Here is a 20,181-nt window from a genome sequence, read left to right on the forward strand (position 1 = left end):
CTGTCCATAAGACGACCTTTACACGCCGACTTCCCGCAAAGCGGTATTTATTTTATCTCTCTCGGGGGGGGATGATGGAGATGCCACGCTCGTTTTTGGCAACATGTGGCGCGTGGGAGTGACGAGGTCACGTGGGGCTTAAGCTGATGCAGACTCGCAGGATGCATCACGAGGAACACACACACACTTACACACGCGTGTGTATGTGTGTGTTGGACACGATAGTGTAGCGGTTAGCGCGCTGCGCTATGAACCTGGCGCCCCGGGTTCGATTCCCGCTCACGGCCAACACCAGTGACGATTATCTGAACCGGTCCCGGGCCTCCCCTAGGTCGACTCAGCCTCAAATGAGTACCCGGTGCGGTGTGTAAACATTGCCACTAGGGAGACAAAGGCGGTCGGGCGTGGTGCTGGCCACTCACCCCCTCGTGTACCGTTCCTGCCTTCATATGGGCTCGCTAACAGCACTTGCCCCTACAGTCTGTTAAGGCTATACGGGGGATCTTTGTCTTTGTTGGACACACCATCCCCCTCGTATGCCGTGCTGGCCTTAATAGGCGCTCCAACAGCCTCGCTGGGAATGGGGGTGATCTGATAGTTGTGTTGTGGCCTTGTCTCACTGCCAGTACAGAGAGAGAATGAATGCCCTCGGTCCACCCACCCACCTCCCTCACCCCCCCCACCTCCCTCACCCCCACCCCCTGCTCCCTCCCCTCGGACGGGTCCTTCCTGCCATTGTGCTGTTGGGACAGAAAGGGTCACGTGTCACCTGTCGGGCAGGCATTGTGGGAAGGGAGTGGGGGGGGTGCTCATGATTGGACGTTGGAAACTGGAAAGCACACGAGGTCTCATTACTTCCCCAAACTCCCTCCCATACCCCAGCCCCCTCGCCTCCACGAGCTTCCCTCCCGGACCCCCCCAACTCCTCCCCTCTGTCCTCGCCTTATATTTTGACACCGGTGACGCGTCGTCCATAAGCACCATCATCGTCATCATCGATACATGTGCGTGAGCTCGTGTGAGTGCCTATTTGTGTGTGTGTATATATTTTAGTGGGTATGTGTATGGGTATATTTGTGATTGTGAACTTGTGTGTGCATACAAGTTAACCTATTTGCTGCACTGCCAACTGCTGCCACCAGCTATACATTGTTCGTCGAATGTCTAGGACTGGAATTGTTGAGCCACGTGCTCGAGAAACCATTTCAATCTCACATCTCGGACTCTGTGCGAGAGTCTCGAGGTCTCTGTGTGAGTCTATGAGTCTCTATGTAAGGGGTCTCTGTGTGAGTATGGGTCTCTGTGTAAGGGGTTTCTGTGTGAGTATGGGTCTATACAGTATGCAAGGAGTTTCTGTGTGAGTCGATGGGTCTCTGTAAGGGGTCTCTGCGAGTGTCTGGGGGTCTCTGTGTGAGGCTATGGGTCTCTATGTAAGGGGTCTCTGCGAGTGTCTGGGGGTCTCTGTGTGAGTCTATGAGTCTCTATGTAAGGGATCTCTATGCGACTGTATGGGGGTCTCTGTGTGAGTCAATGGGTCTCTATGTAAGGGATCTCTGTGCGAGTGTATGGGGTCTCTGTGTGAGTCAATGGGTCTCTATGTAAGGGATCTCTATGCGAATGTATGGGGGTCTCTGTGTGAGTCTATGGGTCTCTATGTAAGGGATCTCTGTGCGAGTGTATGGGGTCTCTGTGTGAGTCTATGGGTCTCTATGTAAGGGATCTCTATGCGAGTGTATGGGGTCTCTGTGTGAGTCTATGGGTCTCTATGTAAGGGATCTCTGTGCGAGTGTATGGGGTCTCTGTGTGAGTCTATGGGTCTCTATGTAAGGGATCTCTGTGCGAGTGTACGGGGTCTCTGTGTGACTCTATGGGTCCCTCTCTGTGCGAGTCAACGGTGACCTGGCTGAGACCATCAGCCCCGGGATTCGAACCGGGGCGCATCTCAACCGTTTCACTTCCCGTGTCTCCGACACGGCTGTTATGAACCACCTCGTGGGAGCCACGCTGACCGCCTCCGCTCGCCTGAGCTTCGCGTTAGGGTGCACGTGTCGAGATGTTTACGCGAAAAGATAATTACAGCTCAAGGTCGCCTCGGATGAAGTGTAGAGGGCCGTTGCGTCTGTACCTCATTAATAGCCGCTGCCCTCTCCCAGCCCGCCCCACACTGCCCCCCTCCCACCTCACCAACTCATCCCCTTCCTCCGATTAGGAAGGGGGGTGAGCGATGGAGCGGGCAGGAGTGGAGGGGCAGGGGGGCCGCGATGAGCGGCGAGGCCGCGGTTCTTCACTCGGAGGGGGACGCCGCGCCGCGTGTGTCACGCCGATTGAGAGCGAATGGGGCCCAATTAGAGCTCTCAGCACAGAGAGAGAGAACGAAGGGAGGGGAGAATGGGAGAGATTTAGCTCTCCGCGTGCCCACACATCGCTGTGGCTCCTGCTCAGAGCAACGCAAATAGGAAGGGAGTTTGCAGTAGCTGGGACGTTTGCCCCACATCGGCAAATGGGTGTCCGACTCTCAGTATAGTAATGTGGAAAGTACACATCAAGCTCGGAAGAGCGGCGGTCAGCGCTCACTCCTGCGTGAGATTTTGATCATCACTATCATCACCATCGCCTATGATCTATCCACTGCTGAATGAAGACTTCCCCACGTCATCACCGTCCCTCGCAGCCCAGGGCTACTACCACCGATTTCATTGTCTCCATCTCTGCAGTGGAGGCGTTCTGTCACTTATTATAAAAAATCTGAAGTTCTTACCTTTTTTACAATTCCACATTCCACGGGCAGGGACCAGTCTCTCCATAAGATGACCATCGTAAACTGTTCACATTGGAATACCATATTATAAACCCAGAAGAAATAATGATGATGATGATGACCCAAGGTCAGAATTTGCGAAACTGGACTTTACCGAAAAAAACTAAGAGTAATTCCTGCAGTCACGAAAGCTTCAAATCAAGGATGGCCAACACTAGTTGCAAATATTTGAATCGGCTCTGGGCCTCTCCTAGGTCGACTCAGCCATAAGTGGGTGTGGTTTTGGCCACCCATCCCCTTGTGCGCCGTGACAGCTTTCATAGGCGCTCACGAACAGCACTGGCCCCAACAAACAGACTGTGAGATGTTTTATGGGGGAATCTTTGTGTGTGTGTGTGTGTACGTGTGGGTTTGTGTTGGTTGCGATCTGCCTGCCATTTATCTCGCGGTCTGTGCCGTGGCCCCCTTGCGAATGGGCCTTTGACACTTCACGTGTTCTGAAAATGCACCTAGCCTGGCACAAGCGCTGTGGTGAAGTCACCGTCACTTGAGTGGTGAATGGCAGCTATTGTTGTTGTGAGTACGTGTGTGTGTGTGCAAGTGTGTGCTGGCGTGTGTTGGTGAACAGCCTGCCATGAGTGCCTGGTACGATGTGAGAGCACTTGGGAGACAGCGGCGGCCGGGCGCTGTGTGGACACGCAGCCGGCGCTCGCGAACAGCAGCGGTGTACTCTTCACGGCTCTTTTGGGATTGTTGCCCTATTATTTGTACAGCTGTCCGAGGCTTGTGCAGACCGGCCCACAAACCCGCTTGCTGTCCTGGCCTCATGTGTCTTTTGAAAAGCAATAACCACGCCGCCCAGCGGGCCCCGGGGTCTCGCCAATCGGCGTGTGATCCACCGACCCCGAGCGTGACGGTGAGCGGTTCACGCTGACGAGGCCTCTCACCTCCCATGGTCCGTAAAGACGCACGGGTCAAGGTTAGCTTGAATGACACAATTTTGTCTAATGGCCCCGGGGTTTGCATTTGAATGAAACAGAAAGTGGCTAATCCATACTAACGCGATTTGCTGCATATGTGCCGGTGCGTTGTATTTTCTTGTCACTAATGCATGCAGTCATTATGATGAGCACATTCGAATCCTTCCTATCAGACTAATCCATTATATTCGTCCGCCGTGGCCGTGCATGTACATGCGTGCGCATGTGTGGCTGTGTCTTTGTGTATGTGTGTGGCTGTGTGTGTGTACGTCTTTGCTTTTCAAAGGATTTCCATTTCATAACCAGAGCGGCGGCGGTAGCAGCAGCGGCAGCGGCATCAGCAGCAGCATCAGCAGCAGCAGCGCTAATGCGGTTATAATGCAGTGGCGGTCTCAGTCCGGCCTGCTGCACAACCCACTGCGTTTCAAACGGTGGGCCCCCCTCTCTAAACATTCATGGCGTCGTGATCCCGAGTTGCGATTCGACTTCGGGAATCATTTTGCTTTTACCGCCGTGGTGGAGACATCACGCCTCTGGTAGCCCACGTGCCCGGTCCAGGGATATTCCCATCTATGGTACCGCCTGATATGGCATTACATGAGTAGATGCAATATTATTTACGTATGCATTTGTAATATGTGGGGTTACCAAGTAATTTGCTCCCATTGGCTGTGTAAATGCATCACAACCGATACAGTTTTGCTGCTTTAGCTGGAACCAATTTGAGCCTTGGGCACCCGTTGCATTTTGGTTCAAGAGACTCGGGATGAGTCTTGTTGGCAAGAGTGACCCTGGGTCATCACAGGAGACTCGGGATGAGTCTTGTTGGCAAGAGTGACCCTGGGTCATCACAGGAGACTCGGGATGAGTCTTGTTGGCAAGAGTGACTCTGGGTAATCACAGGAGACTCGGGATGAGACTCTGGGTCATCACAGGAGACTCGGGATGAGTCTTGTTGGTAAGAGTGACCCTGGGTCATCACAGGAGACTCGGGATGAGTCTTGTTGGTAAGAGTGACCCTGGGTCATCACAGGAGACTCGGGATGAGTCTTGTTGGTAAGAGTGACTCTGGGTCATCACAGGAGACTCGGGATGAGTCTTGTTGGTAAGAGTGACCCTGGGTCATCACAGGAGACGAAAACAAAAGTACAGTAAATAAATTACGAGCAAGCAGAACACAAACAGAAACACCTGTCACGTGAGGAATTAAAAATATTGCAATCAAGGTTTTGAGTCGAGGATAAATATTAAATTCTGTGCGGTGTGAATCGGTTCGGAGCAGGTGACCCCCAGATCGATGCAAAACCACAAATTACAAAACCAAACCACGTAAACATTTCACGTTACACAGGGTGCCTGCAGGCTTCACGCGAGCACCCATTATGATGTACAACAATGGGGAGGAACCTTTTCCTTACTCAGGGCCAGACGGTACTTTTCAATGTAATGTTACTGGCTACGGCACGCTAACGCGCAGTTTAACACGTCTGCTTTCGCGACAAATATCCAGAACAGAGGTGCCTGCGTTAGACCGCGTAAATCTGAACGCCAACGCGAACCCGAGCATTGCCCAACCGCGCCGTAACAAGCAACGTGCCCCACGGCCGGGTACGGAGAGGCCCTTACAGCTGGGTGTCGCGCTCACATTACATGGGCATGCGGATGGTAGTATGTTGAACTTCTTTCGCACCATACGTCGCCGAACGTGCGAATCGGAGGCGCGTAACCAACCGTGCCGATCGGGAGGTTGAATACGTTCCCCTCTCGTTCCCAATTAGTCCCAAGTGGTAGGTCCCTTGTGGACACGGTGGGGGTGGAGGTTTTTGGATTGCAATCGCGGCCGTATCTGTCCCACCGGCCACAGGGCTCCCCAGCCCCTTCTCGAACGAGGCATTAACCAACTGGAGCACAGACAGTCGTTCTCGGGCGCGTGCGCGATTCAATGCGTTTATTGCAAGGTTAAAAATGCACCCATAGTCGTCGCCGTTGTCATCTTCATCAGCCATGGTCAGTCCACTGCTGGATTAAGGTCACCCCCAGTCCGGCGATGTCGGCAGACATCGCCGGACTGGGGGTGTCACGGGGGCCGAATTCAGCGATGAATGTCGGTCGTGAAGGAGATCTCCGCGATTTCGCAATAAAAACAACCGGACGATGAGTAACATTCATCAGCATGTGACTCAGGCCCTGTGTTTTATGAAAACAGGGCTTTTGTGAGTGAGGGTGGTCGAGACTGCCCAGCAAACAGATCCCCCCTATCAGTCTATAACTTGGCTAATTCTTTGAACGGCCAGCGCTAAGGCATAGCGTGATGTAGCTATGAATTGTCCAGCTCCAGTGGGTGATAGGAGTGGTGGCAACTCGCCCACGGGATTTGAACTCGAAACCCGCTGACATGGCACCGCGGGTTGGTGCCACGTTAAGCAATCATCATCGTCAATCACGATAATGATTGTTCGTTGACCTTCCCCCTACACCTCGGCTTAGTATGGTTGGACACATATGGTGCAAACAAAGTTCAACATACATAAGATTTGTCGCAAAAACCTCGAGGCAGAATTAAAATTCCGAACTCGTTCTGTTTGGGCACATCGCACTGCACTTCTGTGTAGGGGCTTTCTCCTCCCACTGCGTTTTTGACGCGATGTCAATTAACAGTGCAGATTGTACTGGAACATTCCTAGAATCTATTTCGCTATAAAAACTAAGAACGTAAATCAATTGAAAAAAATCGATTTGAACACGCACAATTAGATCCGTGTGTCACGAGCGTCAGAATCCATTTTAATCAATGAATCATTAGCCAATAATGATTCATCGTGATCAATCGTGGTGGGGATATCTTTCACGTGGAGCAATGTCTCCTCTGCCACCTCCCCCCCAATCCCCCCGCGCCCCCCCGCCCACCACCCCACTCGTCTACATACTCGCCTCCTCTCAGCACTGAGAATATATAGAAACACGATATTCTCGCTGAGTCTCAAGACTCTCTTTGGGGAAGGTCCTACATTGGGACATTTGGCCAATTCCCTTTAAAACAAAAAAATCACGTGGGAGGAAACAGGTGGGGCCTTCAAATCATTCCACACAAACCCCATTTTTCTGTACTGCCTCTGTGCAGGGCCCAGAAGGTACAGGTCGCCAGGGAGATGAGCGAGCGCGCGAGCGAGCGAGCGAGTGCCGTGGAGTGTGACCCCTGGAGGTCACGTGGGACGCGTACTCCATGGGTTGGAGCGACATCCCACCAATCGTGACTGGGTTCACAATGGGCAGTCGCAGCTCTTCATCTTTTTTTTTTACTTTATGTTGCCTGCTCTCGGCTTGTATCGATTCGCTCCCCCCCCCCCCCCCCATGGGGATTTGATCCTCGGCGTCATTAGATGCTTTGTAGTCATAATAATAATAGTAGTAGTAGTAGTAGTTCATAGGAACGTGGAAGCCTGTTGACCACTGGCTCAGGGCTTGCCCAGTGGTGCGCCTATCGAGTGTGCAGGCAGTGCAACTGCGCAGGGAGAGGAGAGGATGGGGGGGGGGGCACGTGTTGGAGTGGTGACCCAGGCGCTGGGCTATGAAGAGATGAGAAAATTACAAATTTGAAGGCTGGTGAGCGGTGGAGAGGGAGGGGGGGGGGCAGGGGGTTATTTGATTTTTTGCACCAGGTCCATGCCGGCCATGCTTCACCGTTGGGGTCGCCGGTTGGGACGAGTGCTGCGAGCGCCGTCCACGACGCTGCACTCGCAGCGTCTCCGGCTCGAGACGCGAGTCCCACCGCGGCCGTTCCCGGTAAACGCCGCTCCGCACGCCGCTCCGCACGCCGGTCCGCACTCCGCACGCCGCTCGGCACCGCCGCCGTCTCCGCGTCGGCTCGCGCCGACAGCTGCTGGCGCTATTTATTGTCGCCTAATTTCGGCGGAATGGCCCAGCGATATAAATCGATCCTCTCGCCAGACGCCCCGGTGGCCAATTTCTTCCCTGGCCGCTCGAGCATCGCGGCACGCGCGGCGCGCAATCAACGCGCGGCAGGGGTGGCGGGTGCGAGAGGGTGGGAGAGACGTGAGCGCAGAGACTACTATCGTGATATCACCAACAAGGGTCATTCTCATCACCACCACCATCATCATCGCCATACACTCGTCAATATCAATATCCATCCATCTTTATCCAGCATCTTCCATCATCCATTCATCATCATGATTATCATCCACCCATGATCATCCATCATCATCATCACCACCACCATCCATAATCATTCGCCATCATCCATCGCTCATCATCATTATCTTCACAACCATCATCCATCACTATCTGTGGGCCGTTTTGGGTCGAACAATCGCCCGTTTTGCAGTCACACGGTCACGTGAGCGGTCACGCGGTCAGCTGAGCGGTTTCTCGGTCACTTAAGCGGTCACTCGGTTACATCAGTGGTCACTTTGTCACGTGAGCGGTCACTCGGTCACGTGAGCGTTGGACAGTGACCCTGCAGGTCTGGCCTGGTGGACGCCCCTGGGACTCTGTTGATTTTCGGGCAAAACGAGACAAGAGAATCCCACGATTCGGTTGGGGTTTATTCATTTTTTGGCGGAGGGGAGTCCACACCATGGCAGCAGCAGCGGCGCGCGTGGGGCGCGGGCTGGCCTTGGTGGGGAAACCTCGCGATCATGGACGGGAGATGAGATATGGGACAGGATTTTTTTTTTATAATCAGATGGAGCGGGCGAGCCGGGACAATGTCCGCCTGTAACGTTTTCATCTCCGTGCCGCTGCCTGTTTCAAAAATTCTGTGTTGTTCACAAAAGGAATTCAAGTCGATTATTGTGCTCATGCTGCATGAGTGCATTTTTTTGAACCCACCACCTAGGACGTTTGCTGAACGTTGTTTTCGCGCGAGCGCCGCTCTGGTTAATTCGTTTGCACTAAACACGTTTTGCTCTTCCCTCTGCCCATAAAGGGGGCCGATGTCAGCAGGTCAAGGCTCAATGCTCGGAGCTACCCCTGGACTTAAATTGCACAAACACCCTCCCAAACTCATCAGCCTGAGGTTAACGAAACTCTCCCGCGCAGGTGTCCCTTACCGATGAACCTCGGCGAGCTCTCACCTGCTTAAACGACGGACGTTGATTAATATTGACCCCGCCGGCGTGTGTGTGTGTGCGCGCGCGCGTGTCTGTGGGGAACTCTAGTTGCTGAGAGGCACGATCGTCGATGACTCAGTAATGATTATTGGGCGGCCGCGATGACTTTGGGAGTGTCACGGACACGCTGGCTCCGCGCGCGCGCACGGGCGTGCATACAGATGCAGCGGTCACATGGCTCCGTGCAGATCTGTGATTGGTTCTTCTCCTTTCTGTGGGAGAAGGGGATGGGGGGCTTGTCCCCCCTCCCCCTTTGTCCCATAAAACAATATCTGCATGAGATGTTTAGAATTGGGCCAAACATCGAATGCGGAATCGTCGTGGAAAAACAAGTCTTGAGACTCAGCGAGACTCATTTCTATAAATTGCAATATCAGCGTGCAGTAAAGTGTACAAGCATAAACAAGAACCCACTCATAGTAATGCGATATGTTCTGTTGAGAGACTGGGTTCCGCCAAAGGAATGTAGTATTTTCCACCAATAGCTAAGCATCACCTCTGGACATTACCAGCACTCAATGCTAGATTGAGCTTGTAGACTGATTTGTTTTACTACCACATGATGTCGCATGCAGATAGACGTGGTGTGTTGTAAAATCGATGTCGATCATTCCTAGTTCACGTATTTCTCTGCAGAAGGGTCATTGCTTGACACTTTGACCTATATAGTCTGTGGCAAAGCAGCCATAACGCACTGTAGTACGTATACTGTCTGTCGAGGTCAAGAGGTCATCACGGCCAATGCCGTAGATGCCTCCACAGCTCGCCATCCCTTCATTGTGGTCCACAACACCAGCCCAGATATCGCTCTCGATGGTGCCAGCTGAGGTGGCACCATTCTAGCGGCTGATACCGGTGAGCAATGTGATAACCCACTTCTCAGTAACTCCACTCTCATCAGCCACGTAAGTAAATCGACACGAGTAACCTGTTGCTACTTCCAGCGGTGCCAGTGTCTGCTCGGGCCCGTGAACTACACTACAGTCTGTCCTCCTACAACGCGGTGGGAGTTGCGTTCCTCAAGAACACCGCGTGGTGGGAAAATTGCGTTATAATATATAGGGGGTAAAGCACAGTCTGCGGTAACACGTGAGATGCGTACGCAAGCAGAACAAAGATTGAGGCGCGTGGGTAGCATCTAGAAGCATCCAGCAGCATCCCAGCGCCTTGCGTGATGACGCTATGCCGTGGCAGCCGTACGACCGCTTTTTTTTTTCTACCCGCGCGACGTGGTTCTGTTGGCTCGATCGCGTTATATCCAATTCGCATCCGCGTTATAAAAAATAAATGTGTTCCCTAAACACATTAATCGCGTTATATCCAATTCGCGTTATGAAAACACGCGGCGTTATAGCAGAACAGACTGTGCTTCCTTCTGCCAGATGTGGCAGCAATCGCACGGGGCGAGCACGCGGCTGGCAGGCACATCGCTCAGACTGTGCTTGTGCGCACGTCAGTGTGACTGTACAGTCATCAACGCGACCAACATTCGTCGTGCTAGATCGCGTATGGCGCGACTGTGTCGTGCACCCACCTCCACCTGACACGACCAAGTCGTAAGGTTGTCACGTGAACAGAAAACGGGCCAAGTGGTTGTTGTCACGACACTCTTCCGCGATCTAAACCCACAAACTTTGCCGTGAATAAACGCGTTCAATGTACGCGCACGCAAACGCGCGTAAACGCACATGAACACACGAATGTAGAAACGCACACAACGAGCGCTGCATAATGATGCAGCAGCTTCTTTATGTATCGCTGCGTGCACGGTTTATAGGGCACCGTACATGCATAATTTATCTTCGCGTTGCAAGTTTATCTCGTAAGAGCCAATTTCTCGCCGTCTCTGGTGACATGTTGCGTCTGACGTCTGCACACGAGATGCTCTTGCCGATAGTCAAACGCTAACATTCATTATTTGTGTGCGCTCTAAAAAGTTCCTTTAATTTCACGTTCCGTTGAGGTTGCCACGGATGTTGTAATGGATTAGCTATGCGCAGGCGAGGCGCGGCCAATGCCTCGATATAGGCGACTCCTCAGTCTTGTCATTTTCACCGCGGATGGCGCCTTTTGTAGTTGTGTGGCGGCGTCTTCGTCGTGTGACGCCCAGCGGCGACGACGTCAGCCGTCGGGTTTTTTGTTGTTGTTTGCCCCGCGTGGCGGATCCCCGAGTCCGAGGCGTTCGCCCTCTTCCCGGAGAGGTCGACCGCTCTCGGGCCGGTGTCCACCACCGCCAGCGACGCCCTGCTCGCGTCCACCAATCAACCCCCACCCTCGCTCTTCGTGCGTCGATCGCTTCCCCGACCATCTTCATCCACCCACTCCCCCTCCCGCTGCTCGCTCGACCGCGCACGCACGAGGCTCACGTGCGCATGCATAATCACGCGGACCGACATGGCTGGCAAGCGTGCGCATTCACACGCGGCCATGCAATCACACGCAGCGACGCAAGCATGCACAATCACACATAGCCGCACGAGCACACACAATCACGCGTAGGCACACAAGCATGCACAATAACAAATGGCTACGCGAGCAAACACATTCTCATGAACACGCATGTCGAGTGCTCGTGAACGCGACAGAACACTCCGGTGTTCACTCTCATCGGGCTGGGTCGTGGTGCACACCGCTTGCCCTGCACGTGGCCCCTTGCTCCACTGTGAATTTGGGACTACTGAATCCATCCGTGTGGCTCTTTGTGTGTGTGTGTTTTTTTTCTCTCTTGCACGTGTGGTGAGTTTTCTCCCCAGGTGCTCCAATTTCCTCTCTCATCCAAAAAAACACTCCATAGCCAAACGCTGCAAAGGCGGGACCCTCGTGAAAGAGAGGTCTTGGGACTCGCCGATGCTTTCCAGGGCATTATTATTGAACTGTATCATGTTCTTCTTTTTCACAGTGCATAGCGACCTGAATTTAATTCTCGGCCACGGCTAACATCAGTGGTGAGTGAAATCTAAACCGGCGCTGGGCAGCCACCATCACCAAACCGCACTCACCAGCAGGGTGCAAAGCGAGCAACCCCCATAACTAAAACGGCATGGGCAGGCGTTCATCCAGCAGTGGAGTGGCAAAGGGTTGTGGAATAATAAAATGTTGCTGCTCACGACGAGAGCAGCAACGCCGGAGAGGCATTGCTGCTAAGCCCTCTCACCCCCGGTCTCGGCTCACGTGATCGTCGTCGCACTGTACGCAGAGAGGGCGGCTGTGATCAATCGGACGATTCATTCGTTGCATGTCTTTTGCCCTCTGCTCCCACCGCCTCCCTCTCCTCTCCGCTACCCCCGTACACCCCCCTCCCCCCTCCGATCCTCATCTTCTCTCCCCAAACCCCCCACCACCATCCCCTTCCCTCCTTTCTGGTGCCCCCCCTCCTCTCCTCCCACCGGCAGGTGATTATCCTGGAGGATTACGCCTACCCCTTTGATGCCGAAAAAAAATCCAAAGGGCAGAAGAAGGACGAGGCCGGCGCCGAGAACGACGGCTACATGGAGCCTTACGAGGCGCAGAAGATGATTAAAGGTACCGGTGCGTCGTTGCCGCGTGGCCGGCGTGACGATGGCGTCCTGGCAGGCCGCGGGGCCGCGCCACACTGCGGCCGTCATTGCCGGGCAGTCGGCCGTTTTTCGTTTCGTGGCGACGCTGACATCTCTCTCTCCCTCGCCGCTTGTCGCGGAAGCGGCGAGGGAGTCCGAGCAACCGCCGAGTCCCTGGCGCTCGGTGCAAGGCGGTTACATCGCGTGGGGGCTCCTGGTTTCATCACCCACCCCCACCGCCACCCCCCCACCGCCCCCCAACTGTCATTGAATCTCCACGGCCCGTGAAGTGACACCCGCAGGCCTCCCCCGCAGGCCTCCCCCCGCCGACGCTCGTTGAGAATTTCCATCTGCGACGCGCGTGTGCACACACGCTGGGCTGCATCGACGCGCGTGCTTCTGTCAAAACGTGCAGATTTCACGGCACTTAATGGCGCGTTCACGCCAACACCAGCAGCGCCAATGGCCCGTGAATGTCTGCGCATCTGGCTGCCCACTGTTTGAACGAGCGAGCGAGGGTCGACCGGGTGGAGTGACCGAGCGGGTAGGTTGGGGATTGATTGAGCGAGCGAGTGGGTGGGCGAGCGAGAGAGCGAGCGAGCGAGCAAATGGGTGAGGGAGTGAGTGAGCAAGCCGGCGACAGAGTGAGTGAGCGAACGAGTAGTTGGGCGAGCGAGTGGGTGAGCAGGCAAGTGAGCCCTCTCCGTTGCTGTCGTTGGGGAAACCTGCGAGCAGGAGCGGGAGGAGAAGCAGTGGACGGGATGGCGGGGAGGGGAGTTGAAGCCGCGGGTGACCTCAGCCGAGCAACCAAACGATGAGAAATGTTCGCGGTGGCATTCTCAATGCCGCCCTCGCGCGCCGCTCTCATAAATTCCCTGTGACCTCTGAACCCAGAACTTCGCTTCCTCCGCCGCCCGGTCGGCCCGGCCGTGCATTTGGCGTGTCACGCCGCGAGCGCCGCTCGCCGCTCCGCATCCCGGTGAGCGCGTGGTTGCCCGCTGCTCCCCGCCGTCGCTAAGTCGACCCCTCCCCCCAAACCCCCCCCAACCCCCACCAACCCCCCACCATTCCCGACCATGAGCAGCGAGCAACGAGCAGAGAAGAGCGAGCGTCTGCACACACATGGAGCGCGCGGTCGCTCCACCTCACCATTTTCACTGCGCTGCTTTGCATCGCCTCTCGTCGCTTGAAGTGTTTTCTTTCATTGGTTTTGTGTTTATTATTTTTATGACCGTGCTGTCCCATCAATTGCAAATCGCTCCGCCTCGGATGCTCGGCGTTATTTCTCTTGCTGGCGTGGCGAGGCTCCGTCGTGCCCGCTGATGCGACAGTGATTTCTCCGTCCCACCTGCTGTGCCCGAGTCCCTACCCTTGGCATTCTCATTTTGTTTTTTATTTGCAGCGCAAGCGAGCAGTCTCATAACCCGGGCGGTAAACCAATTACCGTGAGGTCAGCACCCCCCTTCATCAAAGACACAAGCTTCTCTTTAGGAGCTCCCTTAGCTATCCCCCCCGCCCCCTTTCCTTTGCTAACCTCTTTCTTATAGCCGCCAAAAAACCCAACTCGGGCACTCCTGGACTCCATCACCTCCCCACCTTCCCTCCTCAATATTTCACATCCTGCTGCCACTGTGCCTCCAGGACATCGTCCATCAGGCTGCCCGGGCGCCCAGCGCGACGCGAGACCAGCGTCTGCCGACACTCGACCCCCGTTCAGACGCCCCCACCCCCCGCGCCCCCCATCGTTTCTCCGTCCCCTTGAGCCCAGCTTTCCGCACCACCCCCCCCCTTCCGCCCCCAACCCCCACCGCCCCTCCCCTACCCGTATTTGGTGAGCCCCTCTAACCGGGCTGGGCCGGCGCGCTCCCTCGTCTGGGGGGTGGGGGGGGTTGGCGGCAGCTGGCCGCTCGGCGCCGAGTTTATTAAACGGCTGCGTGGGCCTCGTCGCCGTCTGGGCGAGGCGGCGAGCGATGGAGAGAACCGGGGGCGAGGCGACGCACGCGGGCCTCCGTCTCTGGCCGAGCGGCCCCTGGCGGCGGCGGCAGCAGCACCCGTGGCGAGACGCATCGTGGATGTGGCGTTCCGGGTACAGACGTGTGCTTGCGGGTCGCCGACCCGGACGGAGCCGGCTCGAATTAAGCCTCGCACACATTCCTGCGCCGTGTGACGATTTGTTTTGAGAATCCCCCGCGAGCGGTGCACGCGGATCGGCGCCCGGAGGTCGTGGCCCCGGGGGCCGTCCTCGTGCCAGACGGTGGACGGCCGCACGAGCAGCTGTCGGATGTCGAGCGTTGACTTTCGAGCAGCTGCGGGATCTTGGCACGAGGAAGGAAGCGACGGCAAAGCGACCACATCCAGTGCAGCCCGGCACACCGTGGCCAGTGCACATCTAGTTATGGCTGTGGCCGCTCCTTACTGTTCACGTGCCCCGCTACTTACTGTTCACGTGCCCCACTACTTACTGTTCACGTGCCCCACTACTTACTGTTCACGTGCCCCCCGCTACTTACTGTTCACGTGCCCCCCGCTACTTACTGTTCACGTGCCCCCCGCTACTTACTGTTCACGTGCCCCCCACTACTTACTGTTCACGTGCCCCACTACTTACTGTTCACGTGCCCCGCTACTCACTGTTCACGTGCCCCGCGCTACTTACTGTTCACGTGCCCCACTACCTACGTGCCAACATCGCACCCCTCGGCTTCCACGTTCCTAGCTCGGCGATGCCGGGGAGGGGGGTGGCGGAGGGGGGGGGGAGGAGGCTGCCGGGTGGCACAATTCCCACCGCAGGTGTTGCGTTTGTTGATTTGCGTCCCCAGCCAGCTCACAAACAACGCCTCTCGGCAATCCGTTCCGCCCGTGCGGCATCGCGGAGGTGCTGGGGGGGGGGGGCGGCGTCCGTCTCCCCGCCCGCCGCCGTCCGCGGCGCCGCGGCGCGAGAGCATGTTTCCATCCCGGCGTGCGCCGTTTGACATTTATTTTACATAAACACGAGCGGAGTTTTTTTTTTACTTTTGAGAGAGCAACGCGTAATTTGCACGGAGGCGCGACCTCCACGCGAGGTGCGGGTGCGCGATGGCGGCGGCTGTGTGACCCCCCCCCCCCAACGTATTTAATGGAGTTGCGTCGCCGCATTTCAGAGCTGTCGGCTCGGCGCAGGGTAATGGTGATTACGGCCTCGCCCGGCTCCATCCGTCTCTCCCCTTCCGCGCGCTCCCCCGATCACCACGACGCGCGCTCACCTGCTACGTCTGAACAGCGAGGAGAACGTCAACAAACGTGACGACCCTAAACAAAACGAGCGAAATTAATCCACCGGGGCCGGACGGGCGAGCATTCCGCGGGAGCAACGTCCGCCACCCCAGATGCGGGAGAATGCCAGGAATCGGAGCGTCGGGGCCGGTTGGATCGTCCGGGGGGGGGGGGGCGGGGGTCGCGACAGCTGAGCAGCTGGACGGGAGATGCGGCGGCGCCTCCCGCACCGCCAACCCCGCCACCGCCGCCGCCCGTCGCTCCCCGTCTCGCCTGTGGTTTCGCCGAGACACGTCACCCTCATTCGCGGGTTCTGCTTCGGCGAGTGAGCGAGCCTCATCAGCAGGCCACAACCGCTCAAGCCGCCACTGGCTGCCGACGTGGCCCGGCCAAGTTGAAAACTCCCTCCAGTGACGCTTTCCTGGAGAAATTGAGGACATTATTGGTGTTGTTGTGCAACAATGACAAGAGCACTCTCACCATCTTCATCTCGCTCGACTCGCCTTCACGAGCTCTCCGCTCTGGCAACCGGGGCTTCCTGTCAACTCTCAGCCAATCTTCACTCACTGAGGGCCCTGCTGTGTGGGGATGATTGACAAATCACATTCTAACGATGTGTTTGAGCAGGCAGGAGCTGATTATGCACGAGCCGCCGTATCAGCAGCTGCACAGCGTTGCCAAGGCTCCCCACTGCAAACTTGGCTCAGCAACTACGATCAATCGCAGTTTTGTCAATATCTTTGTGGTTGTCATACGCAATAGACATTTATCTGGCATTGGAATGTGTAATTTCCCCCTTCCTGCCACTGTCTCAGGACAATAAACAAGAGACGAGCACTCCTTCAATGTTCATTAGAGCAGGGATCTCACTTGACTATTCCTCTGCTCAAAAGAAGAGCCATTACCCCGATTGCCAGCTAAATATTTATAGTTTCTGCCCTGGGAGGGAGTGTAGAGGCATGGCGGCGGTGTCGCTTCTGTCCCTCTGTGACGGTGTCAGCAAAGCACCGCTGGAGTCGGTAGAGATGTCGGGTTGGGTGGTGGGGGGAGGAAACGCGGGGGGGCGGTGGTGGCATTGGTGGAGGCGGTGGAAGCCGGACATCTGTTTTCGATTAATTCTCGTCGCCAAACGAGAGAGAATTAGTCAAAAACAATCGGACTGCATTGAGCAGCAGCAGCAGAAAAGCGAAGCTCATTGTTGGCGTGATGAGTTTGACGGCCGGCGAGAGAGTCACGACTCAGCGGGGGTGGGGGGGGGGGGTTCACCTCCCCGCGTGTCCCCCGGGTCACGCGTGTGCCCCGCGCCGGGCAACGCACGGAGGGAGCACGAGTCGCCCTCGAAGTTAGCAGCACAGGATGAATTATGCAGCCACTACTACCAATCAAAATAAACAGTAAAAAGTGATCGCAACAAAGATGACTGCGGCCGCTAGCGCTGCTGCCTTTGTTGCCAGTCTTTGTCGGGACTCGTGATGTTTTTGTCTTGTTATTTTAATGGGCTGGCCGCGTGCGCCCACGATTTTCCCGTCATTGTCGCCGGTGTCCTCGGGCTGTCGATTTCTACGAAATTGGTTCAGGAATTTTAAGGAGGTACGGGCGCACATGAATGCGCATTGCGCACACAAAGACAAAGATCCCACGTGCGGCCTTTAACAGACTGTCGGGGCAAGTGCTTTTAGCGAGTAGCACCGATGAAGGCCTGCACGGCACACGAGGGGGTGGGTGGCCAACACCACGCCCGGCCGCCTTTGTCTCCCCAGTGCTGATCTTGACTTCTTTTTTAAGTTCGTGCGGTGTCGCTCCGTGTCGGCCGTCACGATTTTTTGTCGCTCGCGCTGAACGTAGGCCCAAACGCCAAGCGGCCGTCAAACAGCGCCGTCGAAGATCTGACGGAGAACAATTTGCGCTTTCCTTGACCCCACGGTCACCTTGAACCAGAGGCCGCCTCGGTGAGCTCTCACCTGGTCAAGAAGAAGCCAATCAACCAATCGATCGGCCATTCCAATCCCACGGCGGACAAACACTTAAACGCAAAACCATAAACGGGGCGAGATGGGGAGCGAGGGCGCGGGAGAGGCGGAGATCAAACGCAGATTGAGCGACCTAACGGCCCGCGCCGGGCACTGGGGGCTCTCGCGTGCCGAGCGCCGCACGTGGAGCAACGCGGCGGCATTTTTGTTGGCGAGCAAACTTAATGACAAGAGTGAACTACGTGGGCCGGGGTGGGAACTGGGACTGTGGGGAGTGAGTGGTGGGTGGGGAGAGATGGGGTAGGGGTGAAGGGATGATGGGGGGGGGGGAATGAAAGAGAAGGAGGAAAGAACATTCTCATTTGTCAGCGTCTCAATGAAGTCGGCACAATAACCCTGGCCTCCGGAATGGATTTAAATTCTGTCGGGGGGAGCTGTATGATCGCACGGCACCCTTCTCCCTGCCTCCCCTCGCGAGCCCCTCTCCCTCACTCTCTCGCCCCGTCTCCCTCTCTCCCTCGCTTGTCGTTGAGTGAGCGGCGTTCCCCGGATTGATGGGAGCGTGATGCCGAGTGGCGTCCATCACTGCTCCGCCGTTTTGTCGGGGCTAATTGGATGGAGATGCCGGGTGCGGTGGTGGGGGGGGGGGAGCACGATGGGGGAGGGGGGGGTGGAGGCTTCGCTCTGTTGGGAGAGACCAGCGCCGTTTCTCTCTCCCTCCATCTCCGCCGCCGATTACTCAGCGGTTCCCTCCGACTCAGCAGCGCTCCGTGATGGACGGGGAGCAGCGGCGGCACGGGTTGAATCCTCCTCTCCCGCACCCAGCGTCGCTCTCCATCCAGCCGGCGCTGATTATGCGACGCATTTCAAAGGGGGGGGGGGGGCAACCACCTCAAGTGGGGTTTGGCGGGTGGCGCCCAGACCCGCACCCTCAATGTAAACCTCTACGAGTGGGAAGTACAACTGCGACAAGCTTCGAGTTTAGCAGCTGCCAATCGTGCGACTCGCGCAGGATCTGGCACAAGGGATGGAAGAGATGGCGAGGCGTGGCAGTGGCATTCGCGCCATTGTCGCCGATGCCACTGCCACGCTGTGCCTGGGCAGCCACCCCGAGGAGCTGCCTCTAAATCATTGGGGTACACAGTGGGGCTGCTTCTTCTCCTCTTCGTGGGGGGGGGGGGGGGCGCCCCCCTTGCAGCCCCCTGCCTCCCTTGCAGCCCCCCGCCTCCCCCCCCCCCCCCCACTAATGATGAAGTTGCTACCCCCAGACAATAAAGCTGCCACTGCCGTCGCACGGCTCTGTGTGATGCGGTGAGCGTCCGTCGTCGGCGAACATCGCGCTGCATTAGGGAATTGGTTTTACAACCGCAGCTGCCTGTGTGCAGAGAGAGTAGAAATCCGATGCAGCGTGTGGGGAGGTAGGTAGGGAGGGAGGCAGGGGGACGGAGGGAGGTAGGGAGGGAGGGAGGCAGGGGGAGGGAGGGAGGGAGGGAGGCAGGGGGAGGGAGGGGAGTTGGAATGGATTGCAGCGTGGCCGAGGCAGTGACGTAGCCACCGAGTGTGCAGGCGGTGCGACTGCACTGCATCTCACAGGGAAGGAGGGACCCAGGGGTCTGGCTACGAAGAAGGTGGTGGTGGGGGGAGACCGCACACGAACGACGCGACGTCGCTGTGCCGTGACGGGGAGATCTCGAGCCGAGTGCCCCCACGGTGCGAGTACAGGTTGGAGTTGGGGTCGTGGTTTTATGACGTCGCTGAAAGCGGTCGCATTTGCAGCGGCGTTGAAACGACGTTACGTGCGGTGCCCGTAACGTCGCCCTGCGGTGCCCGTAACGTCGCCCTGCGGTGCCCGTAACGTCGCCCTGCGGTGCCCGTAACGTCGCCCTGCGGTGCCCGTAACGTCGCCCTGCGCCTGAGCCGTGGCAGCCTCGCCGAGTCTCGAGACAAGTTTCAGGAGGAGCCCCGCTGCATTGTGGATGTTTGGTTGGTTGACCAGACTTGACCACGCTGGTCAGGGCCGGTTACTGAAGGGATTGGCTCTGAACACATTCAGCCATAAATCTTGATTTGAAGCTTTCGTAACTGCAGGAATCCATACTCTTTGGTTCTGTCGGTGAAGTCACGTAGGTAGAAAAATAATAATAGATCACGACGTTTCGATCGCCACACAAGCAACCGTCTTCAGGTGGGAGTGATCCAAACGTCGTGATATATTATTATTTTTCTACCTACGTGACTTTACCGAAATAACCAAAGTGTATGGATTCAGCTTACATTCGCCATTGATGTTAGCCCCGCTGCACATGAGCGGGTGGGTGACCAGCATCACGTACAGCCGCCTTTGTCTCCCCAAAGCTGATGCTTCCACATCATATCAGGTGCTCATTTAAGGCTGAGTTGACCAAGGGGAGACCCAGGACGGTTCAGATATTTTGACTCCGATGGTGGTTATGAGCGGGAATCGAACTCGGATCGCCGGGTTCATAGCGCAGCGCACTAACCGCTCCACTACCGCTCCCCACACAGGATACGCGCGCACTGATATACACACAT

The 20,181-nt window shown here is 56.4% G+C and overlaps 1 protein-coding gene across 1 annotated transcript in view; it reads left to right on the forward strand.

Moving 5' to 3' along the window:
* Positions 1 to 20,181, forward strand: part of LOC116941922 (SH2 domain-containing adapter protein D-like) — an 87,202-nt gene that overhangs the window by 6,383 nt on the left and 60,638 nt on the right. The window contains exon 2 of the mRNA XM_076067717.1: positions 12,263 to 12,392. Within this exon, the coding sequence (XP_075923832.1) occupies positions 12,263 to 12,392 (130 nt within the window). The remainder of the gene's footprint in view (positions 1 to 12,262; positions 12,393 to 20,181) is intronic.

Source organism: Petromyzon marinus, chromosome 1 (genome assembly GCF_048934315.1).
Source record: "Petromyzon marinus isolate PM22_M1 ecotype Great Lakes invasive population chromosome 1, UKy_Petmar_22M1.pri1.0, whole genome shotgun sequence".
In the NCBI taxonomy this organism is placed as follows: Eukaryota; Metazoa; Chordata; class Hyperoartia; order Petromyzontiformes; family Petromyzontidae; genus Petromyzon; species Petromyzon marinus.